The sequence below is a fragment of the Plodia interpunctella genome, chromosome 29, assembly GCF_027563975.2.
Source record: "Plodia interpunctella isolate USDA-ARS_2022_Savannah chromosome 29, ilPloInte3.2, whole genome shotgun sequence".
NCBI classification, from domain to species: Eukaryota; Metazoa; Arthropoda; class Insecta; order Lepidoptera; family Pyralidae; genus Plodia; species Plodia interpunctella.
Window position 1 is genome coordinate 3,436,766 of NC_071322.1, and position 22,370 is coordinate 3,459,135.

The following is a 22,370-nucleotide window of genomic DNA, read 5'->3' on the forward strand; positions in this document are numbered from 1 at the left end:
AAATTTCTTCTCAAAGCTACAAACTACTAGTCCTTCGTTGACGACCTCGGTGGCGCAGTGGTAAAGTTCTTGCCTCTGAACCGAGAGGTCCCGGGTTCGATCCCCGGTCGGGTCATGATGGAAAATGATCTTTTTCTGATTGGCGCGGTCTTGGATGTTTATCTATATATGTATTTGTTATAAAATATAGTATCGTTGAGCTAGTATCCCATAACACAAGTCTCGAACTTACTTTGGGGCTAGATCAATCTGTTTGATTGCTAATGTATATGAGTGCTAATGTATTTAATATATTATTATTTACAATATATTTAATATATTATTCGTTACAACCACTGCTGAGATAAAACGCCGAACTATGTTAGTCCCTACACTATTTTTATAAAAAATTTCAAAGAAACTAAATCTACTAACACATCGTGCTAATATTATACCTAAATGCGAAAGTTTGTGAGGATGTGTGTATGTATGTATGTTTGTCACTAATTCACGCAACATCTACTGGACCGATTGTTATGAAACTTGATACACTAGTATAACATAACCTGAAATAACACATAGGGTACTTTTTATCCCGAAATTCTCACGGCAACGAAGCACCGGGGCGTAGCTAGTAAATAAAATACCAAAAAACTTCTCGCGACTTCAAAGACCGGTGTTGCCAACTGACAGGGCGTTAAAAGAACGAAATGCGGCCATTTGCGGCGCGGGAAAATTAGGTTAGGTGACACGAAAATAGAACGCGCGCCATATAGAAGACAGGGGGTAAGAATTTCTTTTGTTTTGGTGTAGAGCCGCATGCATGTTGGGAATAAAATGACAGAATGATTCTGATTGCTAGTAGTTTGTAGCTTTGGTAAACATAATTTAATTTAGAATATGACGTGAAAAAGTGCCTGTGAAGGCGTAATTTCTGAATAAATGATATGATTTTAATACAATTTAGTTGCACGCTGCACATTATCCAATACGCGGGCTAGATGACATCTTACGGACGGATAGCCGGTTCGAAATTCAATATTGACAGCACACAATGTTTTTTGTGTTGCCATTTCTTAAACCGATGTAATTGGATGGATTTAGTAAGTACCTACTTCCATGGATTTAAATTATATTTATTCAAATTATTCTTCGATAATAAAACAGCGCTTGTTTTTAATGAGTTTTCAATGTATTTAGATACAAAACCAAATATTTGCCACTTGTCTTGTAGTTCTTCGTGGCTTTCTATCGTGAAGTGATTGATCGTAACTCTAATAGCAATTTAAGTTAGATCTATATATGGATATTGTTTGAAAAGCGGTTTACACCTTGGAAAATATAATACAGAAGATCTAAAACGAAAAGTTAAACCACTAGTGAGATATATTTTATTCCTGGTTAAATTTTTATAAGTAATACTTAATTTGAGTTTATTTGACCTTGATCTAGTTTGATGAGAATTAAATTATGAAGTCTAGGGGTAAGTACCTAAGCTTGAAAATCTTAATTAATTAATTAATCTCAAAATCTTAATCTTACTTAAAACAAATTTCGGATAATGAAAGAACATGCAAGCCCGCAGCGTTATTAGGAACACTACGTTGTCCGTCTGTATGTGAAGATGTCGTACAAGGCGACTAAGGGACACACAGCCTAGGCAGCTGATAGGCAACAATAGCATTCCCGAGGAGGGTTGACGTCAGGCAGGTTGTAATACCACCATTGAATCTTTAAAATTTTAAGGTTTTTTTATGCTAATTCCTGGCTTCGCGGGTTCACAACCCGAAACGCAACCGAGAACATGCAGGGACTAGGGTAAGAACCTCGATGGCGCAGTGGTAAAGCCTCTGAACCGAGAGGTCACGGGTTCGATCCCCGGTCGGGTCATGATGGAAAATGATCTTTTATTGATTGGATATATGTTTATGTTATAAAATATAGTATCGTTGAGATAGTATCCCATAACACAAGTCTCGAACTTACTTTGGGGCTAGCTCAATCTGTGTGATTTGTCCTAATATATTTATATTCAGTTATTAAATGGAAAGTACTAAAGTAAGATCCATTGAGTATTTTTCAACCATTCCCGAAATAATATTACACAGCTGTTTACCTTTACACAAGTGGCTTTGATAAGACACCTGATACCCAAGTACCTATTCTGTTATCAAGTTGGTTGCATCTGAATGGTGTACCTACTTACCTAACATTACAAAAATACAGGATTACTTTTTATACATTGGCAATATTTTGTCTACATGCTCAGTCCATGATTCCGAACAACTTTTAGTATGGGGGTAACTCCGAATTCGCGAAAAGAAATCGGCTGTTCTATACAAAATTAAATAGGTACCTACCTAACTTGTGGTAAATGTATGGATCAGCTGATTGTTTTTTCGCGATTTCAATGTTGCTTCCATACGAAAAGTTGTTCAGTAGCATCGACTGAGCGTGTAGACACAATAATGCCAATGTATAAGAAATCACCCTGTATATCGCTTAACAATTCTTAAAAATATTTTTTGTACTTATCTCAAATCTCCATAGGGAGTGAAGCCGCACGGTGAGATACTAAATTATATTAAACCTTCCACAGAAATATATATTAGGACCAACCACACAGATTGAGCTAGCCCCAAAGTAAGTTCGAGACTTGTATTATGGGATACTAACTCAACGGTACTATATTTTATAACAAATACATATATAGATAAATATCCAAGACCCGGATCAATCAGAAAAAGATCATTTTCCATCATGACCCAACCTCTCGGTTCAGAGGCAAGCACTTTACCACTGCGCCACCGAGGTCGTCAATATATTTGTCAAGATATTTGTACTTAGTAAGAAAAATCTACAAAGATTAGTTTGTAGACTTTTCTTTCATCTATGGCTAATCCTTGCGTATAATAAAAATAAGTGTTACATCTTTCTGTCTGTGTTTATAAACGCGATAAACTAAAAAAAAAAAAAACATTTTTGTACGTGATTTTTAGTGTGATTCTTTAGGAAGGTATAAAACTATAAATAAAAAAGTAACCTATGTCCCTCCTGAAGGTTTCCTCTATCTCTGTGACAACTTTCATCAAAATCGTTGTAGTAGTTTTTGAGTTTTGTACATTACAAACAAAAAACAAAAAAAAATACAAATACCTATTTTCTCTTTATGATATTAGTAAACGAGCGAAGCCGTTTAGGTATATAACTAAGTTTAAGTCAATTTTTGGCAAATTTCATGATTACAGGTCACCCTGTATATTTAGTTCCCTTGTAAAATAGCAAAATACGCGACATCAAGAACCTTTTTCTCAAGAACACGCACCTACCTAGATAGGTACTTAGTTCTCAGAGCGTTTCGGCCGCTGCGGCCGCGCTTTCATTAAAATCCGTCAATTTTCTTGAGGAAGGAATCATTTCCAAAATCAATCGTTCATAAAATTGACATTACTACAGTACAGAGTAATTAATGTAAAGTCATATAGTAAAACTCATTTTTGTCTTTGTTAAAATTTTTTAAATTGTAATGAAAGCTTCTAAAACAGTCTTATTTTTTGTCATTGGCGATATGGAACCCTAACAGATTTATTTGTTAGACAAAAACCCCCGGCTTTCAATGTTCATTTCGCTATAACTTTTGAACGGCCGAACCGATTATGATCAAACATATCTAAGAAAACACCGCATAAAAATTTGCTATCAAATAAAATAACCGCATCCAAATCGGTACACATGTTGATGAGCTACGGTGACACGCGTACACAGACAGACTCTCTCCACTTTTAGCGTCGGGGTTTAAAAATAAATCAATCTGAGTAACTGTTTTTTCGTTTCGATACGCCAAAAACACGCACACGTCTCTTATCTTATCGTTTATCTTGCTTATCAGCGTCATAGTGAGCTCAGTTATCTTCAACTCTCAAAATAGTTGAGTTACACTATACCCGACTACACAGCTAATATTGAGGGTAATATGTGATAATAATCTTTAGGTATTTCCAGTGAAAGTACATACAAGTGACAAATAAAAGTTTATATTAACTTATAGCTGCAGTAAGGATCATTTTCTGTCCTCTGAGCTAGGAACTGAGGCTAGGAATTAACCTATTTTAGGGTGTCGTGAGTCTGATGAGTTTTCGTATACATTTTATACAAAGTTTATTTTGACGACCTCGGTGGCGCAGTGGTAAGGTGCTTGCCACTGAACCGAGAGGTCCCGGGTTCGATCCCCGGTCGGGTCATGATGGAAAATGATCTTTTTCTGATTGGCCCGGGTCTTGGATGTTTATCTATATATGTATTTGTTATAAAATATAGTATCGTTGAGTCAGCATCCCATAACACAAGTCTCGAACTTACTTTGGGGCTAGCTCAATCTGTGTGATTTGTCCTAATATATTTATTTATTTATTTATTTATTTAAGTCTGTCATTATATTAAGGTTTAACTATATGTATGTATATATTACTAGTAAACAAGGATGGTTTACAGTATTAACTATTAATGCTTACTTAGATCTATTGAGAAGTAGATGTTGCCCGCGGCTTCGCTCCCGTGGGAGTTTTGAGACAAAATATCAGCATACAGCAATCTTGGATAATGTATCTTTCTAATGTTGAAAGAATTTATGTACTTATATTATTTATGTACATAATTACGTGTTTTTTTAATATATATTTTTTAATCAACACTCGGATCACAATCATAACCTGTTTTGATATACTTTTTGTTTATGAATATTATGTACTTTCATATTATTATTATTGTTAGAAAAAAACATTGTAAGAACAATAATGGTAAGCCCTTCTGGTATGATAGGGACAGACATTGTTCAAATGAGTTTCTTTCGGCATTACTTCACAGCAGTGGTCGTTCTGAAATGCCAGTAGTTTGTAGCTTGTGAGAAATAACGATTTAATATAAAAAATTACGTGGAAAAAGTGCCTGTGAAGGCTAATTTCTTAATAAATTATTTGAATTTTTAATTTTACACGAGAGGCAAAGTTAGAATTATTAAAACCTGTATCAGATCAAAGTTCACACACGCACATCGTTTCGTGCTACGTTCCGTCGCTAAACTAGGACATCTCATAAACGGCCGCACACCAATATATGGGGGAGTGCAGTAAAAAAAACGTGTTGCACTCCGAAAGCGCCTACAGAAGTGAATCCTTTAATATTAACTTTGTGCATTATTGACGTCTTACGAATTTTCGATCAGAGTACTTAGTGCGTGTTAGCATGTCACTTCTCACCATCGAGTCGATTCGAAATTGAAGTGTGTGTTGTGGTTGCGGCACAATGTGATTGGTTTGCTGCGTCTCACTTCGAATCGATTCGATGGTGAGAAGTGAAATGCTAAACCGCACTTCGCCCAATCACGTGTCCTGACGCGAGTTTAACATTTTCCACGCCGCTAAAGAAGTTTTCACTTCAAAATTCAAATTAAGCAAGTTCAACGGCCGATAAGCGCAACCTGTTCTGACTGATAACTTGGTGTTGTATGATCCCGTTCAGTTATTGACTCCCAGCGCGACAGAAGTGTTAAAAAAAATTGTGTGTATATGTATGAAAAAAATTAGGCACTTTTAAATAAGTTTTTTTACAAAACGGTAATTTTCGCCACAATCTTTCATTGTCGTCAGTGAGATCTTGTGGCATTTAACGCGTGACAAAATCCCATGTCCGTGCTGCAAACTGTTGAGGAGCTCCCTCGTTTGGAGCAGATCCGGGCTGCGCCATCAGGTCATGCTTATCATAATAACGCATTGTCATGGAAACTGAAGCGACGTGGGGAATTTCAACACCGTAGGCCGACCAACGTCAATCGTCGATATAACTATATGTCGTACCTATAGTATATAGCTATATACCTACATATATATAGTATATGTCGTAAATATAAAAAAAATCACCAAGATCGGTCGATTTCGTCACAATTGGTCAAACTGTTGAGTAAAATCGTAAAACGGCACGTGGCTAAGTTTAAACGACATGTAGGTACATACGTGCATACAGCCGAGCGCACGTGTAGCCACCCAGAATTGACCTCTACGCCATTGTAATAAGCGCTAGTTTGCAATGAATCCGCGTTGTTTGATGTGCTGTCGATTGTACAAACGCTTGTAGCCTAGCCTTGAAAATTAACTGCGTGCGATAAGGAGAAAAAAGCAATTTAACAACTGAAAAGGAAAATTCGTGTAGGTTTCGAGATGTTGTATTAGAAAATAATAAAAAGAATATCTTCTACAAAAATTACATCTTTGAAAGCTTTCATTCAATGTTGTCATTGAGATCATATTGCATTCAATGTGCGACACGAAAACAAGAGAATTGTGTCCGTGCAGTAAACCGTTGAGGAGTTCCCACGTCGGAAGCCGTTCCTGAGTGCACCATCGAGTTGCGCTTATCCTAATAATGCATAGTTATTAAAACTAAACGTGTGTACAAAATTTCAATTTGATCGATTGAAAATATCTGCTTCAAAATTGAATTAAAATATTTCACCCCGACCTACTTACAATACATACATTGCAAGTTAAATAAAAGCTTGTATAAAGACTATGTGAAGTTATTTTACGACCTGTAAGCCTTCCATCAACTCTCCTTGGGAATATAACTGTTCCTTATCAGCTGCCGAGTGTGTGGACAATTCGGATTCAAACCTGAGACCTTTCTTTCGCACTGAACCGAACCGGAACTTACGTAAACACATTTTAATATCCCTTATCGTAAAATCTGGCGTAAAATGATAAACGAGTTCCCAAAGCAATATGGCTGTTATCTAAAATATATTTCCTTATCAGTTCGTTCGTTGTTTGTTGTGATTTTTTTATAGCACACACACACACACACAGACACACACAGTTCTGTAGATTCTCTAACCATCGATTATCATGTGAAATTGGTGTTTTATTTATTTGACAAATAATTTTCTCTCTTCATAGTCAACCTCATGGCTGAGGGCCGTGGTCATTACGTGGAATGAAACACACACAACAACTTTCTTGGAACTATTAATGGAGTGGTTTGCCATTGCCTTCTCCATTTCACAAACAAGTTTATAATCAACCAGTGTGCAGGTTTCACGATGTTTTCCATCTGGCATGATAGTGGCCAACACTTGATTGTTTGAATGAGTTTCTTTCGGCATTTCTCGACCACAGCAGTGGTCGATCCGAAATGTTAGTTTTTTGTGGCTTTGGTAAATATTACTTGGTGAATCTAGTGCATGATCTCCGAATGAATTATTTGATTTCGATTCAGAGTTCAATAACCGCTCGATTCTAGACTTTTTTCACCTGATTGTTATTTTAAACGAATCTGAACGTATCAGAATTTTTTCTGGGCTACGCGGCGTCACATCCCCTAATACCGGACGCGAGGATGAGGGCCGTAATGTAACACACGAGCCCAAAGTTACCTCTAGGTAACACTGACGCAGTGCGGTTCAAATGTAGGTCACTCGACCCGCAGTTTGCAACCTCTGCGAACTATCACTGGGCCGAGATAGGAAATAGGGGACGAGTCGTGAAAATTGTTAAAACCTACTAATGTGACGAAACCTGCACACTTGTTTATATTAGCTTGTATGTGAAATGGAGAAGGCAATGGCAAACCATACTACATTATTAATACCAAGAAAGTTGTTGATGTGTTTCATTCCACGTGATGACCACGACCCTCAGCCATGAGGAATACGACTATGAAGAAGACTAATGTTATAAATACGATAGTTCTTGAGGATGTCAGTATGTTTGTTACTCTTTCACGCAAATCCACTTGATGGATTGTTATCAAATTTGGTACACGGGTAGAATATAACCTAGAATAATACATAGGGTACTTTTCATCACGAAATTCTCACCGGAGCGAAGCCCCGGGGCACAGCTATAGTTATATATGGACACATCACACAAATTCGATATGTTATCTGTAACATCGACCCTATCTGGCCTAAACACCACTTAGGAATGCTATTGTCACCTATCGGACTAGGCTACGTGTCTCTTAGTCACCTCTCGACATCCACTTGGGATGTGGAATGGGACTACACACTAAGTCTAGGACGGAATCACACGCTGCACACCACAACTCCTCAAAACTATAACATCCTAGGTATGTTATGAAGAAGACCATATATAAAATACCCACGGAAGTTATTAAAATTATAAATGATCTATACATTACAGTCATCTTCTCATGCAACTATTAATGCAGTTTGTGGTTGAACGCGTTTCTTTCTTTCAAGAAAGAAACGCGACGAAGGAACACTTTAAAAAATTAAAATTATTTGTTTCGCGATTCGTCCCAATATCGCACATCACCTGAGTTACTTGGGGAACAAATATCCGGCCCATACCCCTTCGTTCTGATCCCAGCGAAAGGGACAAACCCAAGTGCTGGCTTTATGTCGTCACGGATGATATGCGTGACAATGGTCTCAGACTGTGCAAAAGGGAGGAGAAGCAGCAAAGCGGATCCTGGATGCCAAAGCTCTGTATAGGCACAGAAAAGCCAGGAAAATTCGCCCCTATTCCGTCTCATTGCGATTGGGACGAAATTATGGGACAATAGCGTAGTACCAACTTGGAATACAAAAATTCTCTAAAAGAAATTTATAGTGAGCGAAGAAAATACAATTTTCGACTTACTATAATAAGTTCAAATTACCTACACATGTGTAGACACGAGTAGGATTCGAACCTTGTTGTGTTTTTAACCGAGCGAAGCCGGGACGGGCCGCTAATATGTATATCAAAATATTATCATATATTACAACTTTTCCTATTGGAGATTTTCTTATCGGCCATTATAACGTCCCCACTATATAAACATCCAAGACCCGGGCCAATCAGAAAAAGATCATTTTCCATCATGACCCGACCGGGTATCGAACCGAATCGATTCAGAGGCAAGCACTTTACCACTGCGCCACCGAGGTCGTCCGTATTGTGCCACAGTATATTGATTTAAACGCCCCATATCCAGTATGACCGAGACCAGTGACCTAGATACGGGCGCACTGCGGACGCTGTCATTGCGTACACTGTGGCAAATATTATTATATTAATGAACGAATTTATTTAAGTAGGTAACATAGACTCAAAATTTATTAGTACTGCTTATAGAGTACTAGCTTTTGCCGGGATAATTTCCCGCGGGAGCAGCAATTTTTCCGGGATGAAAGGTGCCCTATGTCCTTCTCCACACTTCAAACTACATGTGTGCAAAATTTCAAGAATATTGGTTGAGTAGATAGAGCTTGAAGAGGCAACAAACAATATTATTTTCTCATTTGTAATATTAGTTAAGATTTACCAGATTACCAGAGGTATAACTTAATACAAAGGTCGTCTGCATGGTACCTCACTCAGCTTTCAGCCGCCAAACAGCAGTTGAAAACAGGCTAAAAGGGTGAGAGATGCCTCTCTCACCCTGTGTCTGTGTTAACGGCACAAGATTTCACTTGCCATAACGTCTGCCACATGTCTGTCTGTCTGTCTGTTTGGTAGTATATAAGAAAGTGTTTTGTTGTCCCGATGTGTCCCGCAGCCATTGACCGTCTGAGGTGGCGCTTTCTTAAAATTTTGCATGTACTTTGAAGTACGGAGAGGGACATAGGGATAGACATAGGACATACCTTTCACTCTGGACAAATTACAGTGCCCATGGAAAACTCACGCGGGCAAACCTTGTAGGTACATGTGGGTGCATAAATATAAAACTCACCTAAAACTAACAACTGAAATTATACATGTGATCGAGTGTTCTCAATTCATTCGCTTGAAAAATCTGACACGGCATCGCCTACCCGGCTTACATGCATAATCTTTCAAGAGTGCAATCGTCACACACAATAGCAAAAAAAATGCAACTTTTTTTTTGCGTTAGGTAAGTATGTACGTTTGTTTGCTGTGACCGCTGCAAACTTGTTGAACAAACAAAGCATTCTTTACAAAATATGCGATGTTTTGAAAATGTCGGAAATGCAATGTGGCCGGCCATTGATACGATTACTTCTAGGTTTTGTAAAACTGTCCGGAATAAACTGTCAACTCGTGCGCAGCAGGGTCCGATTAACCCTTACGCTATTGGCTATAACTCTCTAACCAATCAAAATAATATATTTTTTCCTAATGGCAATAACGATTTTTTATTACGGAGCTTGTAAGACATGTGACGTGATGACGTCGTGGATTTTGGAATCACAAAGCATTTCTAATTTTAAGTTTCTTAAATGAGACGGAAAAAATTGTAAATCTCGTTAATTAATAAAACTGATCAATTAAAGTGACATTTCATTACTGTATTCACTTATTTATATACCTGTATGTAATTTTTATATCCAGAAATTTTGCTAATTAGTAGGTACGCGATAATCAGGAAGCGCTAAAATCGTATATTCGCATAGTAATATTGATTTAGCCCGTGCCCTAAATATAGTATCGTTGAGTTAGTATCCCATAACACAAGTCTCGAACTTACTTTGGGAGTTACTTTTGCCTAGCGACCCCGTGACGTCCCCCATAACGGCAGCGTGAAAACGCCCCAGGGGTTCAGTGGGTAGGCTGGGCCGACTAGCGGCCCAGGAGTCCCACACTCAGTGCGTAACAAGCATTCCCCTGGGTAAACAAAAAAAAAAAGTATCCCATAACACAAGTCTCGAACTTACTTTGGGGCTAGCTCAATCTGTGTGATTTGTCCTAATATATTTATTTCAACCAGACTCAACACTAAATGTTACTAAATCCTATCCTACCATATATATAGATACATAATATTACAAATACGAAAGTTTGTGAGGATGTATGTGTATGTTTGTTACACTTTCACGCAAAATCTACTGGACCGATTGATATGAAATTTGGTAGGACGGGTAGAATATAACCTGGAACAACACATAGGGTGCTTTTTATCCCGAAATTCCCACGAAAGCGAAGCCCCGGGGTGCAGCTAGTACATAAATAATCTGCGAACATAAAATGTTTTGGAATCCATGATTTACCATCGCATCATCAGCCAAGAGAGGTCTGAACACGAGATCAGGTTACATTCCACCCGAAATCTACTGGACGAATTTCATAACAATCCGTCCAGTAGATTTTGCGTGAAAGTGTAACAAACATACACACATACAGAAATACATACATACATACATCCTCAAAAAACCTTCTCATATTTTATATTATTAGTAGGATGTAGTTAGGATCTCGTTATGTATGGATGACCACAGATCAATCTTACATGAAGAAACAAACAATTTTTTTTGATAAAAGTCATGTCAGATGCCTTTAGGCGACTTGAGTAAAATCTAACACGAGTGCTTAAGAAGGAAGGAATCTTATATGACAAAAAATGTCTTCTAAACGGAAATTACGTAGGGAACAAATATCTGGCTACGCCGCTCTCGCTTTACCCTGGCAGAAGGCAAACCCAAGAAGTGCTGGCTTGATGTCGTCAAGGATGGGACCTCTCTGTTCATTGGTAAAGTTCTTGCCACTGAACCGAGTGGTCCCGGGTTCGATCCCCGGTCGGGTCATGATGGAAAACGATATTTTTCTAATTGTCCCGGGTCTTGGATGTTTATCTATATATGCATTTGTTATAAAATATAGTATCGTTGAGCTAGTATCCCATAACACAAGTCTCGAACTTACTTTGGGGCTAGCTCAATCTGTGTGATTTGTCCTAATATGTTTATTTATTTAAATAAAATTTTCCAGGTGATGGCAACGCAACCAATCCAAGTCATGCCAAACGCATATCGCCTAGAATTGCGTTTGAGCAATCAATCTTGTAACGTATTGGAAAGATAATATTTTCATCTTGCGAGATATCACATGTTATCACTCACTACACATATAATCTAGCATTCATCAATGATTAAATCGCGATAAACTATGATTCGTTGTCCTGTTCTAGCGCAATTGTTGCGTAATATGAGGAAAAGAGACCACAGTATTCATTCGCTCTCATTTTCGAATAATGTACCCGGTGTTTAGCATAGTAGGGTGACCATGGTTTTTGGTTTCAGTGGTACGTTTTTGAAAATATATATTGGTAGGGTTTTTTAGATTTTCAAGTGTTCCTGTAACTGTGTACTTATTTGATGACTAAACGTGTAATAGGAATAAAATTTTCTTTATATTGTTTTATTTAATTTGATATAAGCATATTTTTTGTATTTGTATTTTTGTTTTTTTTGTTTGAAATTAATAAACAACAAATCTACTAAGCCGTTATTGATGAAATTTGGCATACAGATAGACGAAACCTTCATAGGAATAGGCTACATTAATTTGATATAAGCATTTTTTTTTTCGAATAAGCATAGTAATTACAATTTTTTGATTTTCCTAAACTTCCGCCATGAAATATTTGTTTTTTTTTATATGTCCAAGTTTTCCTCTAAAATATAGTCACCCTGTCTCACCCTCTTACTAAACAGTTACGTAATGACATTCAGATTTTCTTTATGAAGTCTTCTGATATTTTGGATTACGAATTATTTTTCATTTATTTTATTAGCTATAACATGTCCCACTGCTGGGCAAAAGCCTCCCCTCTCTCTTTTCACGTGTTCCTTTCTTTTATTAATTTCCAAAAAATATATAGGAATAAATATACTTCGCCGATTTGAATGAGCTCAAATTTATTAGTTTATTCCTTACAAAATACGTGAAATTTCGACCCTAACTCGATAGTAACAGAGTATAAAATAGCCTAAAATGATTTTATAGTACAGAGTTCATTTTATAACGGAAATTATAAGTGGAACTTACTTAACTAATTACAAATAACAAATAAAAATGACTGACCTAAATTACTGTAACACATTTATGTTCGTTGATACAAATTGACATGCGTATATAATCTAGTTATATGAATTTCAACTGTAGTAAAAACGTTTTACTACAAAAAAAAAACTCTTGATTCTGTGGTTATCGAATGCGTACGTATCATTTTTTATTTGATAAGCAACATGTAATATAGGTTAATGATATTTTTCATAGAAATTTACCGTTTTTACGTTTTACTATAGTTTTATAGCTACTTGCTTTACCCACTTACGGTTAATGTTTAAATTTAATTGTTTCAGAGTATCGGAACCGACTAATATTTTACAAAACGAAGTGGTATTTTTTTATATGTTTATATTTAAAAAAAAAAGATTGCCAAATCGATCGTTTTGCAATTAAAATCCCAACATGAACATTCACAACATTAAAATTCCTTGCAATCACATCAATTACAAATTTAGACGAATTGTAAACAGTATTTATTAAAAATATATTTTTTTATTTATTTTTCGTATTAAGTACATGGTTTTATTACGGGCTTACTCTAAAGCTACAAAAAAATTAAAATCTCGTAGATATTACATAAATACATATAATATATATGTTCACATATATGCCTGACAACATGTTACTACCTTATGACCAGAGTCCAGAGTTGTGGAAAGGGTCATTTTACATTTTTTTAAGAAAAATATTTGTAACATGTTAATACTTAGGTATGTTTTATTGTAGACGTTATCGATAATGTTATAGCCGTTTTTGTGTTATGTTGATGTGTTCACGATAAAACACAATATGTCACGTCAGAACACTATTTAACGAGCTGCCACGTACAAAACCCAGTTACATATATACACGTAACACCATAAAATATATGTATGTTCATAATAACTAAAAAAATTAATTCGATCAATCGTTTTTAACAAAAAACACACATGGTTACCCTAAAACAGATTTAAATTTCGAACCGCGTTTGATTTATGTACTTCTTTCCTATTATTTTTCCATTCAAAACTCTTCCAGCCAGTGTTAAACACGAAAACATTTTTTTTTTCAGCTGTGCGTAAACCTTTCCACTGAAACTTACTTGATACGGCTCATCAGGCTTTCCAGGGTATGAAGCACTACGTCGGTAGTCCGGCGGCCGCGGCGGGGCCGGCGCCCTGCGCCACGGGGCGAAGGCCGACGGCTGAGGGGGCTGCGGAGCCGGCCATCTGTACTGCGGTGCCCGTCGGAACGGAGCCCTATATTGTCTCTCGTCGTCGACGCCAGGCGCGCCGGGGTACTGTAATTCGCCCATAAAGTCATGCGTCCGACCCGCGCTATGGTCGGACGTCTACTGCCAGCCACGATAACAGCTATCGGGTCGATGTTGCATGCGCGCGCACCAAGCGTTCCATTTCCGAACTTTGAAAATGGAATATTTTCTTTTTAATGCGATATTCCTATTTTGAAAACAGAATTTTGTATTTTGTTTCGTTAGTTTTTATGAGTAAGGGTGACCATATTATTTTGTTATATGTAAACGATATAAGACTCTCACTTAGAGCAGATAAGATCTAGTTTTGCTTGTAGGAAAATTACAGCTGACGGGCGTTTTTAACAAGGCTACATAAAAAAATAAATATTTTCAAATTAATTTTCGAATTATTTCGTCAATTTTATACTTACAAAATGCCAATTAGATAGCACGAATTGTTTTTCAACATTGTAGAGCTACATCCATGCATCTCGTGAAATAGGTTGTGAGTGAAGGAGACGGAAGATGTGTGTATGACACAGTTTTCAGATTCACAGCTGAAGAGTTGTATTATATTGACTGGTCCGGGCGACGTGATTTATCATTTACTAGCAGCGCCCCGGGTCTTCGCTCCCGTGGGAATTTCGGAATAAAAAGTACCCTATGTGTTATTCCAGGTAATATTCGACCCGTGTACCATATTTCATATAAATCCGTTGTAGATTTTTCGTGAAAGAGTAACAAACATACATACACACATTCTCACTAACTTTCGTATTTATAATATACTAGATGTTGCCCGGGGCTTCGATCCCGTGGGAATTTTGAGATAAAATATATTTGAGATAAAATTTATCTCAAAGTTCCCACGGGAGCGAAGACCCGGGCAACATCTAGTCATTAAGGAAGAAACAGCTAAAATATTAAGGTCTCGAAGCCACGTCTACGGCGTAGAATCTGTAGTATTGCAGCTCTACGATACCAATAACATCGTAATATATTATCGTATGTACTATAATATATTGTGAATAAAATTTGTTGTACATAAATTTTTACTATTTATTTATTTTAGCTTAATAGTTGTGTTTTTTTTTTAATTAACCAAAATTTCTTAAAATTGTAAGCAGGATTATTTGACGGCCTGAAAATCTTTTTGAACACTTTTTTTTGTTATCCTATGTATTAACTCATTGTAAAGATTTTTATCCAATAAATATATCAAATATCATTATCAGCTTTTGTCCGCGTGTATTTCCCACGGGAACAGTTATTTTGATGATTTTTCAAACTACATTATATAAATATGTCATTTCAAGAAAATCGGTTTAGCAGATATAGCGTGAAGAGGTAACAAATTTACTTTTCCGTTTATTCTAAATGCCGATAATACTAGATGCCCGCCGTTGCTCCGCTCCCGTGGGAATTTCGCGGTAAAAAGTACCCTATGTGTTACTCAAGGTTATATTCTACCAGTGTACCAAATTTCATAACAATCCGTTCAGCAGATTTTGAGTGAAAGTGTTCAAACATACATTTACACATATACGTCCTCTCAGGCTATTTAATCTACAATATTAGTACGATTAGACAGGACTTTTTTATACTATGAAGCAGGCAAACCTGATGGTAAGTGGTCACCACAGCCTATCAACGCCTGCAACACACGTGTCAACCGTCACACGCGCGTTGCCTTCTTTGTGACCTATAGGATCTTTTGCACCCTGTGATTACACTGTCTCGAATATAGTTGGGATTAAGAGTTTTTGCCTTATCTCGAGGTTTGCGTAAGCACCTATAAGTATTTTACTCAATTAAATAAGTTTATTTACACAAGTAAACCTCGCGACAAGCTTCTATCTATTCTATTATATAAAGAGATAAGGTTTGAGAGTTTGTATGTTTGAGACGGGTAATCTCCATACAAATTAGATTACTACTTTCAGTTGATCTGCAGAGTTGAAATTTCCCACGTCGCTTCAGTTTCCATGACAATGCATTATTATGATGATCATGACCTGACGGTGCAGACCGAATCGGCTCCAAACGAGGGAGCTCCTCAACAGATTACAGCTTGGACGGATATGGGTTTTTTGTCACGCATTAAATGCCACAAGTTCTCACTGACGACAATTTTTTTTTGTAATAATTATACTAGGACAAATCACACAAATTGAGCTAGCCCTAAAGTTCTAGACTTGTGTTATGGAATACTAACTCAACGATACTATATTTTATAACAAATACATATATAGATAAACATCCAAGACCCGGGCCAATCAGAAAAAGATCATTTTCCATCATGACCCGACCGGGGATCGAACCCGGGACCTCTCGGTCCAGTGGCAAGAACTTTACCACTGCGCCAGCGAGGTCGTCAAAATGAAAGATTGTGGCGAAAATTACATTTTTGTAAAAAAAACTTGTTATTGCTTGGATAAATTAAATGGCATCGTAGATAAAGGTGTAATTTTCTTATATATTTTTGATGAATATTTATTACTTTTTTAAGCAAAGTTAACTTTGATAAACTTAAATTATTTTAAAGCACTCTTATGTTTATGTAAGAGTGCCAAATACCTAGTTTCATGACAGGAATGGACTACGTATTTCTGTATACAAACCTTTGTATGTAACCCTGTATATATTGTATGATAGTTGGCTTGCCGCATTCGGCAGTGCGGGCCGGGCCTGACGTCATACTGCCGCGATTCCATGTTACACAGGCTACACCCGCCGGAATTTGTAGTAATCCTTAATCTTTACTAGCGACCTGTGCCGGCTTCGCTCTGGTTGAAACATATATAAATTATACACTTCAACCTGCCACACGAATCACACTATTAATTGGTGGAAACCGCATGGAAATCCGTGCAGTAGTTTTATAGTTATCGCGATCAGAGTGACGCGGTAGAGGATTTTGTTTTATAATATGTAAGTAATTAGGTTTTTGCGTGTGGTTCCGCCCCAGAATAAGACCAAACAAATCCTCGTGTGGATTTAATTGTAGTTGTGTTATTGTTTGTGTTCTGTAATTGTATATATGTACGAGGCGATTAAGGCTATATAGCCTATGCGGCTAGCTAATAGGCAACATTGTATCCCCAAGGGTTCCCTATTTTTATGCATACAATTTTATGTCATAATTTAACATGAAACACTTTTACTTAAATAATATAATAATAGTTACGCACAATATTAATTTGGCATAATGTTTTAGGCACAATTTTTTTTTACGCATACCTACCATAAGCATAATATTCTAAAGCATATTGGCGGCTTATGGATGGTCCAAGGGCCTCTCCGCCGCACCCTAACCGACCGCTACACTATAGCTTTATGCAAATCAAAATTATGGTAAAATACATTTAGCCTAAACTATAATTATGCTTATTGAAAAGGTATGCCAAAAACAAGTGTGACAAAATATTATTATGTCGAAAAATATATGCTTAACTCGTTATGCTATAGAATAAAAAAGGGATCCCATTCCCAAGGATCGTTGACGGCAGGTGGTCGGGTGTAAAATCATCATTCTTATGATATCCTAACTATATTAGAGACTTTGCACTGTATTTTATTTTAAATTACGCGGTAAGTATTCGCGAAAGACGTGAGCGTCGTGTACCATGGTCCGCGACATATGCCGAGCGAAGACCATTTTGGTGCATAATTATGTAAATTTTATGTAAAATTTTAATTCTGACATTAATGTTTCCAAATAAACAATTTTTCTTACTATTCAAGGCCCCATGGTGCATCCAGGAACTGAAACCACAGACTTTTGTTTTTGCGTGCGTTGAACACAATGCCGGCTCCACGCTGTCGTTTCAATTTGCCAACCTTTTGCGGATTCGGTATACATTGCTGGTTTTTCATTGCGTTAAATAAAAGCACTCGTACTAACTACGCAATGTTCACGCATTCGCGTCGGCGTGTGTCCGAGTTCGGCGACAGCGTGGAGCTGTAATAACAAGATGACAATGAAAGTATGTTATAAAAATGTCATTTTTGTAAAGAAACTAATTTTCAACTCTGTCTAGCCCGTATGCGATGAAGACGTGTCGATATGGCCGTGGCCCACTGCGGCGTGTAACACTTGGATGAGGCCCAACCAAGCCTGCACTGCGGAACTTGTTAGCTGAAATTTGGTAAATTTACGAAACAGAGCGAAATAGTCATTGCTTATTTTTCTTAACAGTATAACATGTAAAAAAAATCACAGTACTTATAATGGATATTTTTTTTTTTTTTTTATTTATTCATAAGGCAACACAACAGACACTAAGTGATAAGATACAAAGTTTCTTACTAACTAAAAATGTTCCAACTTAGCATCCTAAGCGTGTATGCTCAGTTGCATAAGCTTATTAATTAATATAAAAATAAAACTTGTTATGAGCAAGTATTTACAATATTGATGTACTAAAATTACAAACATTTACAATTACATACAGTTAATTACAAACAGTTACAGAAATAATTATGCCAGACTATGTATTAGATGTGGTACCGAGAATTCTGGACGTATCATTTTTAAATTTACGCAATCTGCAATTAAATATATCAATGTCTATGTCCACATTACAAGAGATCTCATTGTATTTCCGGCACATCCTAGCCAATGGGTTCGAGAACGACGTATTATTTTTATAAACGGGCAGTACAAAGATGGGTAGGGTGCGACGGGGATTATATCTTATATTGATATTCAATTGAGAGAGCAATGTCGGGGATTCAATGACAGAATGTAGTAATTTAAATAAAGTTATGAGACCTTGTTGGTGACGGCGGGTACTAAGATCCGAAATGTGAAAAGTTTTAAGTTTTTCCTGGTATGAAGAACGATTACGGCCGGGTTTAAGTCTAAAGCTAAGCAAACGAAGGAATTTTTTCTGGACACTCTCAATATGCTCGGTATGGTTTGCGTAAAAGGGCGACCAAATAACTGATCCATACTCCAAATTGCTCCTCACTAGAGAATTAAAAAGAAGAAAGAGGCTTTTGATATTTTTAAAATCTTTAGTTATCCTACCAAGGAAGCCTAAGGCCTTCATAGATTTTTTGACCATATAGTCGTAATGTCCTCTAAAGGTTAGTTTGTCGTCAAAAAAGACTCCGAGGTCCTTAACCATATTCTTGCGGCAAAGCGTTTGTCCCTCCAGTTGGTAGCAGAAATCAATTTTATTGTGTTTGTTGGTGAAAGAGATTACACAACATTTTTCGATGTTCAAGAACATTTTGTTGACTCTGCACCAACTTACAATTTCATCAAGATCCCGTTGAAGCAGCTCACAATCTTGGATGTTGTTAACGTTACGGAAAACTTTAAGATCATCCGCATACAATAAGCAATTACAAGAGAGCCTATCAACCAGATCGTTGATGAAGATTAGGAAGAACAGTGGGCCCAAGTGGGAGCCTTGAGGGACACCTGAAGTAATATCAATGGGACTTGAGACATAACCTCTGAGAGCCACGAGTTGGCTCCTGTTGGCAAGATAAGATTTAACCCATCTTAGCACTGAGCCATGGATACCAAACTTTGCAATTTTTTGGCATAGCAAACTATGGTCAACCTTGTCAAAAGCCTTGCTATAATCCGTATATATACTATCCACTTGCCCCCCCCTATCAAAAACTTCACAAAGATATTGTTTATATTCTAACAAATTACTGATAGTAGATTTGTGTTTAATAAATCCATGCTGCTTATCTGAAAGCAAAGGTCTTATTACTTGATGGTAAATATGATCATACACAACGGATTCAAATATTTTAGCCGGTTGGGATAGGATACTAATCTGCCTGTAATTCTTGCAATCAGAAACGTCCCCAGATTTATGAACTGGAATCACATGCGCATTTTTCCAATATGAGGGAAACACGCCAAGCCGCAATGAGATGTTAAACAATAAAGAAAGTGGCAGACTCAACTCTTCAGCACATTGTTTTAAGAATTTGGCCGGGATACCATCGGGACCAGCTCCCTTGTTAACATCAAGTCGCCTAAGTTTGCGAAGAACTACATCCCTGTCTATAGCGATTTCAGACAACGTATTGCAATGCTGAGAAACCTCTTCGTCTAAGCCGGAGGATTGGGAACTTGCACCCTCGAACACAGAGCCGAAGTACTGGGAGAAGAGTTCGCAAATGCCCAATCCATCCGAACAGGATACTCCGTCTAGCGTCATGGTAGAGGGTATAGAGGAGCTACCTCTCTTACTATTGACATATGTCCAGAACTGTTTAACGTTAGATCCCAGAGACTCTTCCGTAGAGGATACAAAATTAGCATAGCATCCCTCCATTAACCGCTTAGCTCGTCTTCTTAAATATGAAAATGTATCGTAGTCTCTGGGATTGTGGTATTTTTTGTACCGCCTATGGTGTTTGTTTTTTTCCTGTAAACACTTTATAAGAGCCGAGGAGAACCACACAGGAAATCTAGAGCGATTATTTCTTTGCAGAGGTGTGTATTTATCAATAAGGTCATTTACGACTAAATAGAAAGAGTCTACCGATTTGTTAATATCACCCTCGTCAAATAAATTTACCCAGTCAATGATTTTGAGCTCTCGTTTTATTTCCTCATAGCAACATTTATTAAAATTACGGCGAATTTGAGAATTGTGTTTTAGGGCTTTAACAGGCTGCGTAATAGGTATTTCAACAAGTAGAGGCGGATGGTGACCTTCTATCTTTACAACCGATTCCGCATCCAGAACCTTTATTTTGTTGTAAGACGAAAGTACTAGGTCCAAAAGACGATTATTTACATTATATTTATTACTAAATTGAGAAAGGTTACATAATGATATGGTTTCAAGGAGGAGCCTCGATTTAAGATCCGAAAAACATCCGGGAACAAGTATAGAGCCCGACTGCGACCATTGCAGACTCGGGATGTTGAAGTCTCCCACCAGCAAAGGAATATCATCTGGATCGAAATTCAACACTACTGATTGTGTATTATTATAGAAGTCAGTTAGTAAGTCAGAATTAATATCAGGGGGTAAATAGCAAACGCATAACTGAATTCTGCAAGCATGAGACGGAAACAATGTGATCCAAAGATCCTCGGCACCACTATCCCAATCAAAATGCCTAACGACATCAATATCTTTTTTTATAGCTACGATGACACCGCCTCCGTCAGATTTCTTTGACAAACTAGTCTCACGGTCTCTCCTAAAAACGTTATACCTGCCATCAAATATTTCTCCATCAAATACACTATCATTCAGATTACTTTCAGTGAAACAGACAACATCATAATTACATGCCAATATATTTAAGTAAACTTCCGTTGTTTTTGTTCTAATTCTATTAACATTTTGATAAAATATTGTTAGACTTTGATCCATATTAAAGACTAGGTTAGACATAATGAATGCAGTTATCGTAACCAAAAGAATGTTGTTACTTTTTTAACTTGTTTAAAAAATCTAAATTTTTTACATAAATTGCAGGACACTCTTCACTCTTGCGCAAATAAACGCGACCATATTTAACCCAGACAAATTGATATTGGTTGTCCCTTTTGAATTTTCTTGCAGCTGCATATAATTCTTTAGCCTCTGATGACAGATGTTCAGCCAAGTAGATGTTACTCCTTTCTCCTTGTATTCCTATAAGTGAAGAGTTAAGGGGCTCAGATTTTCTGTCCTTATTAAATCTCTTATACGCAGATAGAATAGAATCACGGTGGCGCTCTGATGGCAGAGTAATAATAATATTACGGGGTCTGTCAGACTTAGGATCCAGCTTAGCAACTCTGCGGGCAGCACAAATTTCAGAATCCTGAATGGGAACACCAATCACGTCAAAGATTTTCTTGCAGATGGCTGCTATATTCTCGTTTTTTTTGTCTGGGACTGCTTGCACTTCTAGATTGCAGCTTCTAGATGACTTTTCCATTACAGCTAATCGACGCTCCAAAGTATTAATATCCGATTGAAGTTTGAGTTTATCGGACTCCATGCGGGATATATTATCATTTGCTGTGCTTAGTTCGGCTCTGAGATCCTTTTGTTCGGCCTCCAAGAAGTCAGTGGTACGAGAGAAATCAGCTTTTAGATTATCAATACTAGATGCAATTTCACTTTTAATTATTTGGCTGATTGAAGCTTTGAAACTATTCAATTTGGTGTCAAGTCTGGCATCAAACAATTCAAGGAATTTTTCATATGACATTCCACCACTTTGAGGAACCACGGAACTATTGACCTCTGAAGAAGTGGGACCAAAATTATTATTATTGTAAAGAATAAGTTTAAACCTTCCGAACATAGGCTTTTTCGCTAAGATATAACATATAACTCTATCGTGACGTCACGTTAGAGTATCTT

At 37.1% G+C, this 22,370-nt stretch overlaps 1 protein-coding gene across 2 annotated transcripts in view; it reads right to left on the bottom strand.

Moving 5' to 3' along the window:
- orb2 overlaps positions 1 to 14,133 on the bottom strand; it is an 87,054-nt gene extending 72,921 nt beyond the window's left edge. The window contains exon 1 of one of the 2 annotated variants that reach the window (XM_053766718.2): positions 13,870 to 14,133. In XM_053766718.2, the coding sequence (XP_053622693.1) occupies positions 13,870 to 14,082 (213 nt within the window). In that variant the 5' untranslated portion in view covers positions 14,083 to 14,133. The remainder of the gene's footprint in view (positions 1 to 13,869) is intronic. The other variant, XM_053766716.2, reaches the window with a different exon arrangement.
- Between the last annotated feature and the right edge of the window lie 8,237 nt (positions 14,134 to 22,370).